The sequence below is a fragment of the Amblyomma americanum genome, chromosome 9 (genome assembly GCF_052857255.1).
Source record: "Amblyomma americanum isolate KBUSLIRL-KWMA chromosome 9, ASM5285725v1, whole genome shotgun sequence".
Classification (NCBI taxonomy): domain Eukaryota; kingdom Metazoa; phylum Arthropoda; class Arachnida; order Ixodida; family Ixodidae; genus Amblyomma; species Amblyomma americanum.
Window position 1 is genome coordinate 107,638,302 of NC_135505.1, and position 12,969 is coordinate 107,651,270.

The following is a 12,969-nucleotide window of genomic DNA, read 5'->3' on the forward strand; positions in this document are numbered from 1 at the left end:
ATCGCTGCTCCGGCAGCCCATGGCAGATGGTGTCGCAGATAACGCAGCCAGCGCTTTGGCCGCCTGCGCTGGCTCATCGGCTGGCGTGACAGCGGAGCGTTCGTGCGATGCATGCATGCTATGTGCATTGGAGCCCTCAGGGGACTCGGTGGTGAAGGGGGAGCCGTGCCAGGACCACTGAGCGCAGGCGTTGAAGGCCCTACCTCCTCTGTGCCGCCAAGTGAGCACAGCGAAGTGGCCAGGCGACGATCGCCACAATCACCGCGAGCGCTAACTTTCCTGTGGCTAACCAAGGCTTCGTGACGTCATCAGATTCAAGCTGTATAAAAGAACCACCACAGCTAACTTCAATTAGTGGGCATGGCAAAGTGACCAGGCGACGATCGCTAACCCCGTAAAGCTTATACCTCGTTACGCTGTATACCTACAGCTCCTAGTCCAGGCAACGAGCCAGAATTTTCTGGGAAATAAATGGAATTCAACCATGCGTTTAGTTTTCGTAGCACAGGTCAGTTACAGTCACTCATTTCGTAGTAACGATAGATGTGTAATTGCTCTGCCGTACACTCATAAATGTTTACAAATTGCATATGAGTGTTTCTTTTCCAGTAGACTTGTTCTGTGTGGCGACGTTGAGGAAACTCCGGTACAATTTGTCGATGAAATGCTTCAAACTCTAATAAACGGTCAACAGGCCATAAGAAGCGACATCGCTGACCTCAAGATTAGCCTTGAAACCACAGAAAAGAGGGTATCATGCATTCAAGTAATAGGTTGGCTAATCTCGAACAGAAATCGGAAAACATTCATAACAGGAGCACTGCCGCTTCCGGTGTCCCAATGATCATCGCTAAAATGCAAGCGACTCCGCGGGCAAAACACATCAAGCTAGTCGAATTTGAAAACCGTAGCTGGATATCTAACCTTATTGTTTTTGGCGTTGAAGGCAGTTCTGATTAATCGGATTTGCGCAATAAGGTTGTGAAAAAGATTTTTGAAGATGCATGCAGGAGCTGATGCTTCGGGGCGGTGCCCTTCAGGACGTGGATGCGGTGGTCATGGTGCACCCGAGTGCGGTGAATGACGTGGCGCCGCTGTTCATGGCTGTGGCCAATGTGCGCGTGAGCTACTCCACCAGGGCGTCGTACGTGGTGGGCGCCCCCGCGTGCGCCGTCAACGCCCTGGACGCCGCCGTGACAGCCTACACGTCCGCGGCCGCCATGCGCCAGCACATGAGGCCCTCCTGGAAGATGCGTACCCAGTGAGAAGGCTATAAGTCTTCTTGAAGATGGACTATGTATAGACACCGACACGTAGTTCGACTAAATCGGCAAATTCCCTTTTAACGACGCCGAATGTGTAGAGTTTTCTATAAAAGAGCTATTGAACCCTTCAATGGCCAGATTATAACCTAAGAAAGATCATTACTTTCACGTTATGCCAACTGATATACACGCATTCGAATGACAGTATCAAAATTTGTTCGCGCCGCTAAACTTTCAGACACCAGCAAGTCTGTTCCGAACTGTGTGAAACGTCTCGAATCAACTGGAAGGCTCAAGGACAGCAGATAATTTTAATCCTATAGCATTAGAAGCCTGATCTTTAAAAAATTGCATCAGTCATAAATATCGCTCATTGATTGTAGAGACTTGACGTCAGCTCACCGGAAGTGACGTCGTCGTCGGCGCTGAATCCATTGCAACGGGAGGGCTGTCGACACACGTCTGCTATCCACCACTACAAGAGGAAACTGATGAGTACATGTCTCTATAGAGCAGACGACACAGACGCAATGCAGATACATAGAAACGTGTAGCCGAAACGTGGTCAAGTGGTTCTGTCGTCAGCCTCGGCTGCGGGGGGTGGTCGGTTCGAATTTCGCCGTCGGACATCCACCAATTGCGTAGAGGCCCGCCGACTTGGCGACCGTTTCACTCAGGGGGCGCAGGCCTGGAAGCGGCTCCGCTGATTCCGCTACGCCCTGCGCCGATTACGAGTGGGGCTCTTGCGGTTGCGAATCCTCTCCGGGGGAGGGACAGCCTGGAAAGTACTCGCGTAAAGATGAAGAAGGTATGTTGCTGAAGATGAAGGAGCGGCGCTGAAGGCGCCAGGTCAGTTTCCACTTGCCAGTACTGGAGACCAGACTATATATCATACAGAGACCAGAGAATCATACAGAGTTGCCTATGACAGATTTATTGTAAAACAGCGCAGCGGCTTGAAGCCAAACTAGGAAAGGACAAAACACAGCGCTGAAGCTCCGGGAAGGGAACGTTGGACCTCTTGAATCCAATATCGGCGCTGTTGCGATGAAACTTTTAAAGGTGTTTGGTTTCGAGCTATTGCGGTGTTTTCCAAGAACCATTTATGACCAACTCGGCTGCCAGTTGATGTTGCACTATTACATATGTTTCCAGGTATCTTCATTTCGTCCGTGTTTCCACCTCTACATACCTTCGGGGAAACGTGCACCGTACAGATAACCCGAAGTTATGTCTGGTTGTGTGCAGGCGGATGTGTAGGGGCCCGCAAATACAGCCACGAAAGGATGACATAAAACTCGATCTAAAGGCATCAACACCTTCTAATGCTATCCCAGAGCCAACACAGAATGTAATTAGGTGTCCCTGCGAAGCTTTCCTCCAGCAAATTTCTTCCTATTCTTTCCGCAAAAGTTGTCATAAAATGAGCGACGGAATTGTTGAACACTCACTGCAAGTCGAACATTCATGCCCCCTTTTTTCGCACAGCTTCCTCTCACTGAAGCCAAACATTTTGACCGGAAAGCGCTGGCTACTGAGAGTATGTGACGTCAAACTTTGTATCAAGCTCCGTGTGATTGCGCGGCATGCTAACGGTATATCGCGGACACGCGAAATAGGAGTTAGAGTGCAAGACACAAACTACCGTAAGCACTACGCACCCCTAGCGATTAATATTTCTCGCCCGAAAACTAATAAATTTTTAGATGAGCGAGCTGATAAACTGCGCCTCGCTAATTGTGTTGGAAAAATGATAACTTGGGACTTAAAGCATTTTTAAAATGATGTGCCGATTACAAAGCCCTGAAAGAGCATCAGAAAACAAATATAAAAGGCCTCAGTGGTATTATCATCCTCGGCCTGCCCAATCTTGACTCGCGGATTTGTGACGTCATGCTCGATGTGGTGTGAAAACAATTCATTCACCTACCGATAATTTTGTCGGACAAAACGAAACAACTGCATCCGTGACGAAAAAACGCTGAACGGTGAAACGGCCCTGAACGAACATCCCAATTATTCGACTGCACAGAAGAAATGAAACTATTCAGAGTTGTGGGTTAAAACTGACATAAAAACGTTGCCTGGCCCTAGCGAGGCAGGCCTTTGTAATGTCATCAATCACTAGGGATCGGATTATAAGCGAAACAAACGTTGCCCCTCTTGAATCCACTACCAGCGATACAGCAATGAAGCTTTGAATGTTGAGTGTCCCGACTGGCGCTGCAGATCCACGGCGTCATCACCAACGGGGGCGTGGTGGCCAGCGTGGTTCCGGACGAAGCGGAGCTGTACTACTACTACCGGGCGCCCAACGCCATCGAGCTGGAGCAGCTGCGGCGACAGCTCGACAACTGCTTCCAGGACGCCGCCGTCTCTATGGGCGGCGCTCTGGACCTGGACTGGCAGGGAGGCTACGAACCTCTACTCAGCAACGCCCCGCTGGCCGAAGCCTTCCGGAGGTACACATGTTCTCTCCCGCACGGGACATAATGCTGTCCTCAAATGGTTGTATGGCACGCGGGCACTGTCGGGGATCGAGACATGTGTTGGCGTCCTTTTCTGCACCCTGTCGTCCTTCTTGTGCAAGCGTCTTCGCAGCTGCTTGAAAAGAAAACGACGCAGAGACAAACTTGAGAAGGGGACAAACAGCGCTAGCGCCGTTTGGCTGACGACCCGGCGTCTCAGCGCTGTTTAAACTTAGAGAGATATACGAGGGACCTTCTCGGGCGCCTTTGGCAGCAGAGGGTAAATTGCACAGTGTACGCTGGAGCAGATGGTAACAATATACCGGATTACTAAAGCAGCTATGTTTTTTCCTCCCTTTCTGGTCCGAAAGATGGTGGCCGCTATAAAGTCGGTGCAAACTAGGTATAGTAGGTCCCCTCAGCGCAAACTCTGATTTTCTCCTAATAACCGTAGAAATGCTGCCCTACAGTGCCAGGTCTGTGCGTCAGATAACGAACGGCGGTGGGCAGACTCATGGGCGCATGTGTAGTATGTAAGTACAGGTGAGCCGTGGAGTGCGGTGCGCAATTCTGGCTCTCAGTGTTCTTTACCCGCAGATAGGGCAAGCCCGGCAGTTTTTCTTACCATGAGCTCGCCGCAACAGGCCCAAATCGGAACTATAGTCATCATCACTGGTTTATTAACCTTTGTTAGAATCAGATTAAAACTGCTGTAAACACTGCGACATCCACATCATCTGTCTTTAGGGCGTGCCACCATGCCGCCCCTCCAGCTCATTCACCACAACTTAAACCGAAGCTGTCGAAGAAAATTTTTAACGCGAGAGCGTTAAAGGCCCCGTTTCGCAGAAAATCCGGCGTCGGCATTCTCAGCAATAAATAGCGTGGCGTCAGGTGACCCAGGCAGCCACCCCCAGACAAGCAACTTAGGGGAACAAGGTACATAGGTCACGTGACCTGAGGTCAGGTGACCCAGCCAGCCATCCCCAGAAAAGCAACTCAGGCGATCAAGCTACATAGGTCATGTGACCTTGACATCAGGTGACCCAGGCAGCCAGCTCCAGAGAAGCAACTTAGGCGATCAAGCTACATAGGTCATGTGACCTTGAGGTCAGGTGACCCAGGCAGCCACCCCCAGAGAAGCAACTTAGGCGAATAAGCTACATAGGTCACGTGACCTCGAGGTCAGGCGACCCAGGCAGCAACCCACAGAGAAGCAACTTAGGCGAACAAGGTACAAAGGTCACATGACCTTGAGGTCAGGTGACCCAGGCAGCCAGCCCCAGAGAAGCAACTTAGGCAATCAAGCTACATAGGTCATGTGAACTGAGGCTAGGTGACCCAGCCAGCCACCCCCAGAGAAGCAACTCAGGCGATCAAGCTACATAGGTCATGTGACGTTGACATCAGGTGACCCAGGCAGCCAGCCCCAGAGAAGCAACTTAGGCGATCAAGCTACATAGGTCATGTGACCTTGAGGTCAGGTGACCCAGGCAGCCACCCCCAGAGAAGCAACATAGTGAACAAGCTACATAGGCCACGTGACCTCGAGGTCAGGCGACCTAGGCAGCAACCCCCAGAGAAGCAACTTAGGCGAACAAGGTACATAAGTCACGAGACCTTGAGGTAAGGTGACCCAGGCAGCCACCCCCAGAGAAGCAACTTAGGCGATCAAGCTACATAGGTCATGTGACCTTGAGGTCAGGTGACCCAGGCAGCCACCCCCAGAGAAGCAACTTAGGCGATCAAACCACATAGGTCACGTGACCTTGAGAGCAGGTGACCCAGGCAGCCATCCCCAGAGAAGCAACTTAGGCGATCAAGCTACATAGGTCACGTGAACTTGAGGTCAGGTGACCCAGGCAGCCACCCCCAGAGAAGCAACATAGGCGAACAAGCTACATAGGTCATGTGACCTTGACGTGAGGTGGCCCAGGCAGCCACCCCTGAGAAGCAACTTAGGCGATCAAGCTACATAGGTCACGTGACCTTGAGGTCAGGTGACCCAGGCAGCCACCCCCAGAGAAGCAACTTAGGCGAACAAGCTACATAGGTCATGTGACCTTAACGGAGGTGGCCCAGGCAGCCACCCCCAGAGAAGCAACTTAGGCGATCAAGCTACATAGGTCACGTGACCTTGAGGTCAGGTGACCCAGGCAGCCACCCCAGATAAGCAACTTAGGCGAACAAGCTACATAGGTCACGTGACCTTGAGGTCAGGTGACCCAGGCAGCCAGCCCCAGAGAAGCAACTTAGGCGATCAAGCTACATAGGTCACGTGACCTTGAGGTCAGGTGACCCAGGCAGCCACCCCAGAGAAGCAACTTAGGCGAACAAGCTACATAGGTCATGTGACCTTGACGGAGGTGGCCCAGGCAGCCACCCCCAGAGAAGCAACTTAGGCGATCAAGCTACATAGGTCACGTGACCTTGAGGTCAGGTGACCCAGGCAGCCACCCCAGATAAGCAACTTAGGCGAACAAGCTACATAGGTCACGTGACCTTGAGGTCAGGACCCAGGCTGCCGCCCCCAGAGAAGCAACTTAGGCGAACAAGCTACATAGGTCACGTGACCTCGAGGTCTGGCGACCCAGGCAGCAACCCTCAGAGATGCGCATTAGGCGAACAAGGTACATAGGTCACGTGACCCAGCCAGCCACCCCCAGAGAAGCAACTCAGGTGATCAAGCTACATAGGTCATGTGACCTTGACATCAGGTGACCCACGTAGCCAGCCCCAGAGAAGCAGCTTAGGCGATCAAGCTACATAGGTCATGTGACCTTGAGGTCAGGTGACCCAGGCAACCACCCCCAGAGAAACAGCTTAGGCGAACAAGCTACATAGGTCACGTGACCTCGAGGTCAGGCGACTCAGGCAGCAACCCTAAGTGAAGCAACTTAGGCGAACAAGGTACATAGGTCACGTGACCTTGAGGTCAGGTGACCCAGGCAGCCACCCCAGAGAAGCAACTTAGGCGATCAAGCTACATAGGCAATGTGACCTTGAGGTCAGGTGACCCAGGCAGCCACCCCCAGAGAAGCAACTTAGGCGAACAAGCTACATAGATCACGTGACCTCGAGGTCAGGCGACCCAGGCAGCAACCCCCAGAGAAGCAACTTAGGCGAACAAGGTACATAGGTCACGTGACCTGAGGTCAGGTGACCCAGCAGGCCACCCTCCGAGATGCAACTCAGGCGATCAAGCTACATAGGTCATGCGACCATGACATCAGGCGACCCAGGCACCAACCCCAGAAAAGCAACTTAGGCGAACAAGGTACATAGGTCACGTGACCTTGAGGACAGGTGACCCAGGCAGCCACCCCCAGAGAAGCCACTTAGGCGATAAAGGTGCATACCTCATGTGAACTTGAGGTCAGGTGACCCAGGCAGCCACCCCCAGAAAAGCAACTTAGGCGAACAAGCTACATAGGTCACGTGACCTTGACGTGAGGTGGCCTAGGCAGCCACCCCCAGAGAAGCAACTTAGGCGATCAAGGTACATAGGTCATGTAACCTTGAGGTCCGGTGACCCAGGTAGCCACCCCCAAAGAAGCAACTTAGGCAATCAAGCTACATAGGTCACGTGACCTCAAGGTCAGGCGACCCAGGCAGCCACCCCCAGGGAAGCAACTTAGGCGAGCAAGCTACATAGGTCACATGACCTTGAGGTCAGATGACTCAGGCAGCCACCCCCAGAGAAGCAACTTAGGCGAACAAGCTACATAGGTCACGTGACCTTGACGTCAGGTGACCCAGGCAGCCACCCCCAGAGAAGCAACTTAGACGATCAAGCTACATAGGTCATGTGCCTTTGAGGTCACGTGACCCAAGCAGCCACCCCCAGAGAAGCAACTTAAGCGAACAAGCTACATAGGTCACGTGACCTCGAGGTCAGGTGACCCAGGCAGCCACCCCCAGAGAAGCAACTTAGGCGAACAAGCTACATAGGTCACGTGACCTTGACATCAGGTGACCCAGGCAGCAAACCCTAGAGAAGCAACTTAAGCGATCAAGCTACATAGGTCACGTGACCTTGAGGTCAGGTGACCCAGGCAGCCACCCCCAGAGAAGCGACTTAGGCGAACAAGCTACATAGGTCACCTGGTGACCCAGGCAGCCAGCCCCAGAGAAGCAACTTACACGATCAAGCTACATAGGTCATGTGAACTTGAGTTCAGGTGACCCAGGCAGCCACCCCCAGAGAAGCAACTTAGGCGAACAAGCTGCATAGGTCACGTGACCTCGAGGTCAGGCGACCCAGGTAGCCACCCCCAGAGAAGCAACTTAGGCGAACAAGCTACATAGGTCACGCGACTTTGAGGTAAGGCTCCGGACAGTGAAAAAGAACGTCGAAACGGAACGCTAACTTTCAACTAGAGTGAACAGGAACGAAGACACAGAACGCTTTCAGCTTAGTTGAGCGTGCCGGACAGCTTTGACAAAGATTGCACGCGCCGCTATCTGGACTTTCCAAGCCTTGCAACAGGTTTCCGAAGGCTGGGCTCTCCACGATGTTCCGCAGACGCACCGCAGCATTGGGCCTGGGGCTGGACGAGCCCCGCAGCGGACTGTCTAAGGTGGTCTTCATGGCGCCCTCGGACATCGGCCACGTGTCCCACCAAGTTCCCACCATCCAGCCGACGTTCACCATCCGCTCGGCGCCCAACCACAGGCCCGAATTCGCAGCCGCCGCAGCGCACAAGGACGCCCAGGCCCCAACGCTGCTCATGGCCAAGGCCGTGGCACTCACGGGCCTCGACCTCTTCCGAGACCCCGGCCTCCTCCCAGAAGTCCGCAAGAACTTTGCAGAGAACAGGGCGCCCTCCTCAACAAACTAGAGGTCGTGATCTTTGTATGCGATATAGCGTCTTGAAAAAAATGGTTGTGGATCAAATCTGCTGAGCCGGTTATACGGACGGGGAGATGTTGGCAGCTTCCGCTGCCCTTTTCTGCTTGAGGACACTTGGGCTTTATTCCTTTCATCGATATATACTCCACCTGGGGGATTCACAAACACATTTGGCACAATCACGCCTTTTCAGTGCACGCCATTTCCTAGAGCAAAGTCCAAGTTGACGAAAGGACACAGTAAAATCACCAGCTCGTTTTATGCAGCGCTATAAAGGCTACGGCGATCTGAGCCAATCAGAACGGCGTGCGCTGCAAAACGTGTTCCAGCGATTCCCTCACCCTGCGACTGGTGACTCCATCACTGGGAAGGAAATTGCACCAGTGTCCAGCTTCTGCGCAGTAGACTCTGCCGAATTTTACGAATGGCGACGCACCACCACATCGCAGCAGGCCTCCGAAGGGTTCATGCTTTCTCTCTTAACCTGTGAATGAAACCCTTGCTGTACTTTCAACACACCATCCTGAAGTATACGTTTTCAACTGCTGCAATAATTTTGAAACATAGTCAACACTGCTCAATTATTTTGGGGACTCTTTTAGTGTCGTCCTTGGCCCTAAATAGACGGAGCTCTACCTTCCACAGTGCGCCAAACGACTTAAGAGATTTACTACCTCAACTGACTACTGTACCTCATGCGGTTCACCTAAAGAAATATTATTCGAGTATTGTGTAGCAGAATTGTATGCATATATATATACCTTTTTTGTACAACAAAGCCCGAAAAGATAATGACGTGCTGAAAAACACTTGTTCTGGTGGATGACATAACGACTACTTACTCTCTTCAGTGTACATTCCACTTTGGCACTTTCGCTACACCGATGGAGCAAGGGAGGAATTTTGTAGCACACTTTTTTCCTCGGTACGCTCCATTTCTTACAGCAAAGTTTAAGCAAGTTAACACACCCAGTAAAAAACAGTGACCAAAAGAATAAGTACAATATATTTTTATTCACTTCCTCCTCCATTTGCTGAAAATATCTGATCATTACATAACAACGAACATGTGTCACCGTGACTTGGCGGACCACACATTTAACTGCGCAGTTCCCAACAGAAGGGAAAAAAGAAAAGAAAAAACTAAGACCGCTGGGCACATACCATCATGGACACGGTAGGCACTGAAGGAAACGGAGCATGCACACAGTTTCGTTTTTTTTTCATCCTTCTTGACAAGACAGTGCCACCCCACGGGATGCAGGACAACTTCCAAGGCAGCGATGACCACAGTAATAAATATGCATTCCTCCTATGCCGCAACATGTGCCTGTGCCAGACGAAGCATGTGACACCCCGCAATGTGAAATTTGTGCGTACTAAATCACAAAAAGAAACATTTAGACAACATGAAGCTGAGAGAGAGAAAACAACAAAATAAGTGTTTCTCAGTAATGGTGACCATAAGGCGCTCCTCTCCAACGAGGGGGAAAGTTCTAAACGTCACTGGAACCGACCGACCGTGCATGCATAGTGCCACAACAATGCAACTAGGTCTCGTGCTTAGTGAAGTACAGGAAAATTCGGAAATGAAATTCCGTACAAGGGAACGATGACCAGACGCAGAGTCAGGGAACTCCATGCACAACATGGTCGGCAGACGAGGATGCAATCGCTTCCCAGGTTTTCCAGCGACAAGAAAAAATAAAAGTGAGAAAAAGGCCGACTATAACTGTGCGTGGACAGGTACCCAGCGCATTATCCAAGATGACATCACTACAGTCTCAGCCACCGAGAACTCTGACCCAAGCCACATGCGGCCGACAAAACCTTCGTTTCCTTGACTTTTTAATAATCGATTCACGTGACTCCACTAGATCTACCAGCAGCGTGCACCCTTGCCACAGGCGATGCAAGAGCACAGTATTTCGCTGTCGTCGGCCATGCCTGAATTAAGTGTGTGGTGTGAAAAACTGACACCAAAGCAAAGAGAGAACCGTTCCATGCGACAAAAAGCAAAAGCTTAGTCACGCGGCGTCCTACCTGCTATCCTTGACTGCATGCACAGCTAACTCCGAACAGCCGAACGCTACCCAGGAGAAAATTCAAAGTGGGCCCACTTCAAAGTGGTTTATGGAACAGGTACCACTTGCAAGTGGAACCACTTGAGCAAGTGGTTCCACTTGCAAGTGGTACCTGTTCCATAAACTATTTTGAAATGGACCACTTGAGCAAGTGGGACCACTTTACAAAAGAGACATTTGGTAATTAATACCAGGTCCAAAAAAAATCATTGGAAATTTCAGTTGGAAGCAGCAGGATATTTCAGTTGGTTCCAACTGGGTTTCCAATTGGTTTTAAATCATATTTAAGGTGCAAAAGAAAAACATGTGAGGACTGCAGGGCAATGCTGAGCCTTGGTACCCATGTTTTCACAGGTGAACTGTGTATGCAGTCATGGAAATCGACACACGCACATACATGCATACATCACGCACAAGAAACATTACATACATTACATATAAATTAGTAAAATTGGCTCATGTGTACACCCATGTATAGAACACACTACGGCTCCCATATATATATATATATATATATATATATATATATATATATATATAATCCATTTCTAACACTCTCATACTAGGGCCAGTGGCACTTGCCGTTTGAACGCAGTTATTTCATATAATTTCGACTGCAGTGACTTAGCAAATGATGAATGCAATTCAGTAGGTTAAGCTGCTGATAGTTCTTATTTTAAGAATTGTTTTAGTCTTGCCTTGTTTGCCAAATATGCAAATGTTCATATGGATTGTGGCCCAGCTGTGGCCACTTGCAGACTAGTGGTACCACTTGAAAGCAAGTCGGGCCATTTGTGAAACCACTTGGTTTGAAGTGGCACCACTTGAAAGCAAGTGAGACCACTTTTAAAACCACTTGCCTTGAAGTGGCACCTCTTGAAAGTGAGACCACTTGTAAAACCACTTGCTTTGAAGTGGCACCCCTTGAAAGCAGGTGGGACCACTAGTAACCACTTGATATTTTCACCTAGCCGGCAGTTTAATACTAACCTCTGAATTACTTTTTTAGAATACTATTGGTCTGCAGGGATAGACTGATACTGGCTCTATTCTGTGGATGTGCACAGCCACCACTAACTTCTAGTGTGACATGCATTATCAGTTGTGACGACACAACACAGCTGTGTCAACGCTAATCCAGATTGAAATAGAAGTCTGCAGGAGTGGAGATTTTACTTCTAAAGTCTGGATCTCCAGAGTGATTGTTTTGCTACAGGTGCTTCTAGCACTTACCGATTAAACCACCGATCCAACAGGCCCTTGTTTTTTTGTTAATTGACAGTGGATCTTCCTCAGTCAAGTTGCCCCATGAACTCAACATGAGCCTGGATGTGCAATATTACTCAAAAAAGTTTGACTACTTGACCCAAAGTGGTTTTTTGACTAGGACCACTTAAGGGGCTAGTGGAATCACTTGGGCCCAAGTGGTTTCCTACTAACCACTTGAGGGGCAAGTGGAACCACGTGGTGCACCAACTGGCACAAAGTCTCCAAAGTGGTTTTCAATTAAAACCACTTTGAAGACCAGATGGGGCCACTTGTGTCCAAGTGGTTCCTAAGTGGAACTACTTGATAGGTCAACTCGTACCACTTGCATTAAAGTGGTTCTGAACTGAAACCACTTTGTTGCAAGTGGTACCACTTGAAATACCACTTTGAATTTTCAGCTGGGTAGCCATTTCCTTCCGTGAGATAGTGCCACATAGTGTTCCGTATTTATCTATCAGGTTGTAAGAAACTCTCCTGCGCAAACTACTGGCCTATTTGGGCTCACGTACACAGCACAAGGTAGCATATGATAGTCTGCATTATTTGTAAATAATGTAAAATCGAAACTTGTCTGGGTTGTCCGGAATCGGCGAAAAACTGAAGTCGTCTGCATGCAGAGTTTTTGTTGAGGCGGGCAGAACAGCCGGCTTGAGAGGCTGTGCCATCTGGCGAACTGCGAGGCAACCAGTGATCCTGCTCGGAGCAGGGGGAAGTCTCGCAGTTTTTAAGTGTGTTCAGCGAAAGCCTGTGGCTACTTCATTTCCTATTTTCATGACTAAGTTTGTGCACTGCGCTTCCGAACATTCCTTTCTTCGCTTGTCCGAACCACTTGGTGCGGAATCACTGTGCCGCTTGGGAGCCATTCGACTCACTCGCTCGACTGCAATGAAAGGTGTACCCACACAGATGCACATTTAATACAGCCTACGTGACACACACACACCAGCACACAAAACTACCAAAGCTAACACAAAACCAAAGACTATAAATACACACGACCCGGGAACACTGCCACCAGCGTCTACTACTAG

At 50.1% G+C, this 12,969-nt stretch overlaps 1 protein-coding gene across 1 annotated transcript; it reads left to right on the forward strand.

Annotated features, from left to right (window-relative positions):
- The first annotated feature begins 1,004 nt into the window (after positions 1-1,004).
- On the forward strand, positions 1,005-8,574 carry LOC144103571 (xaa-Arg dipeptidase-like). The gene is made up of 4 exons (XM_077636251.1): positions 1,005-1,261; positions 2,754-2,805; positions 3,495-3,727; positions 8,259-8,574. Exons 1-4 carry the CDS (start codon positions 1,005-1,007, stop codon positions 8,572-8,574), a joined length of 858 nt encoding a protein of 285 aa, XP_077492377.1.
- Positions 8,575-12,969: the final 4,395 nt, after the last annotated feature.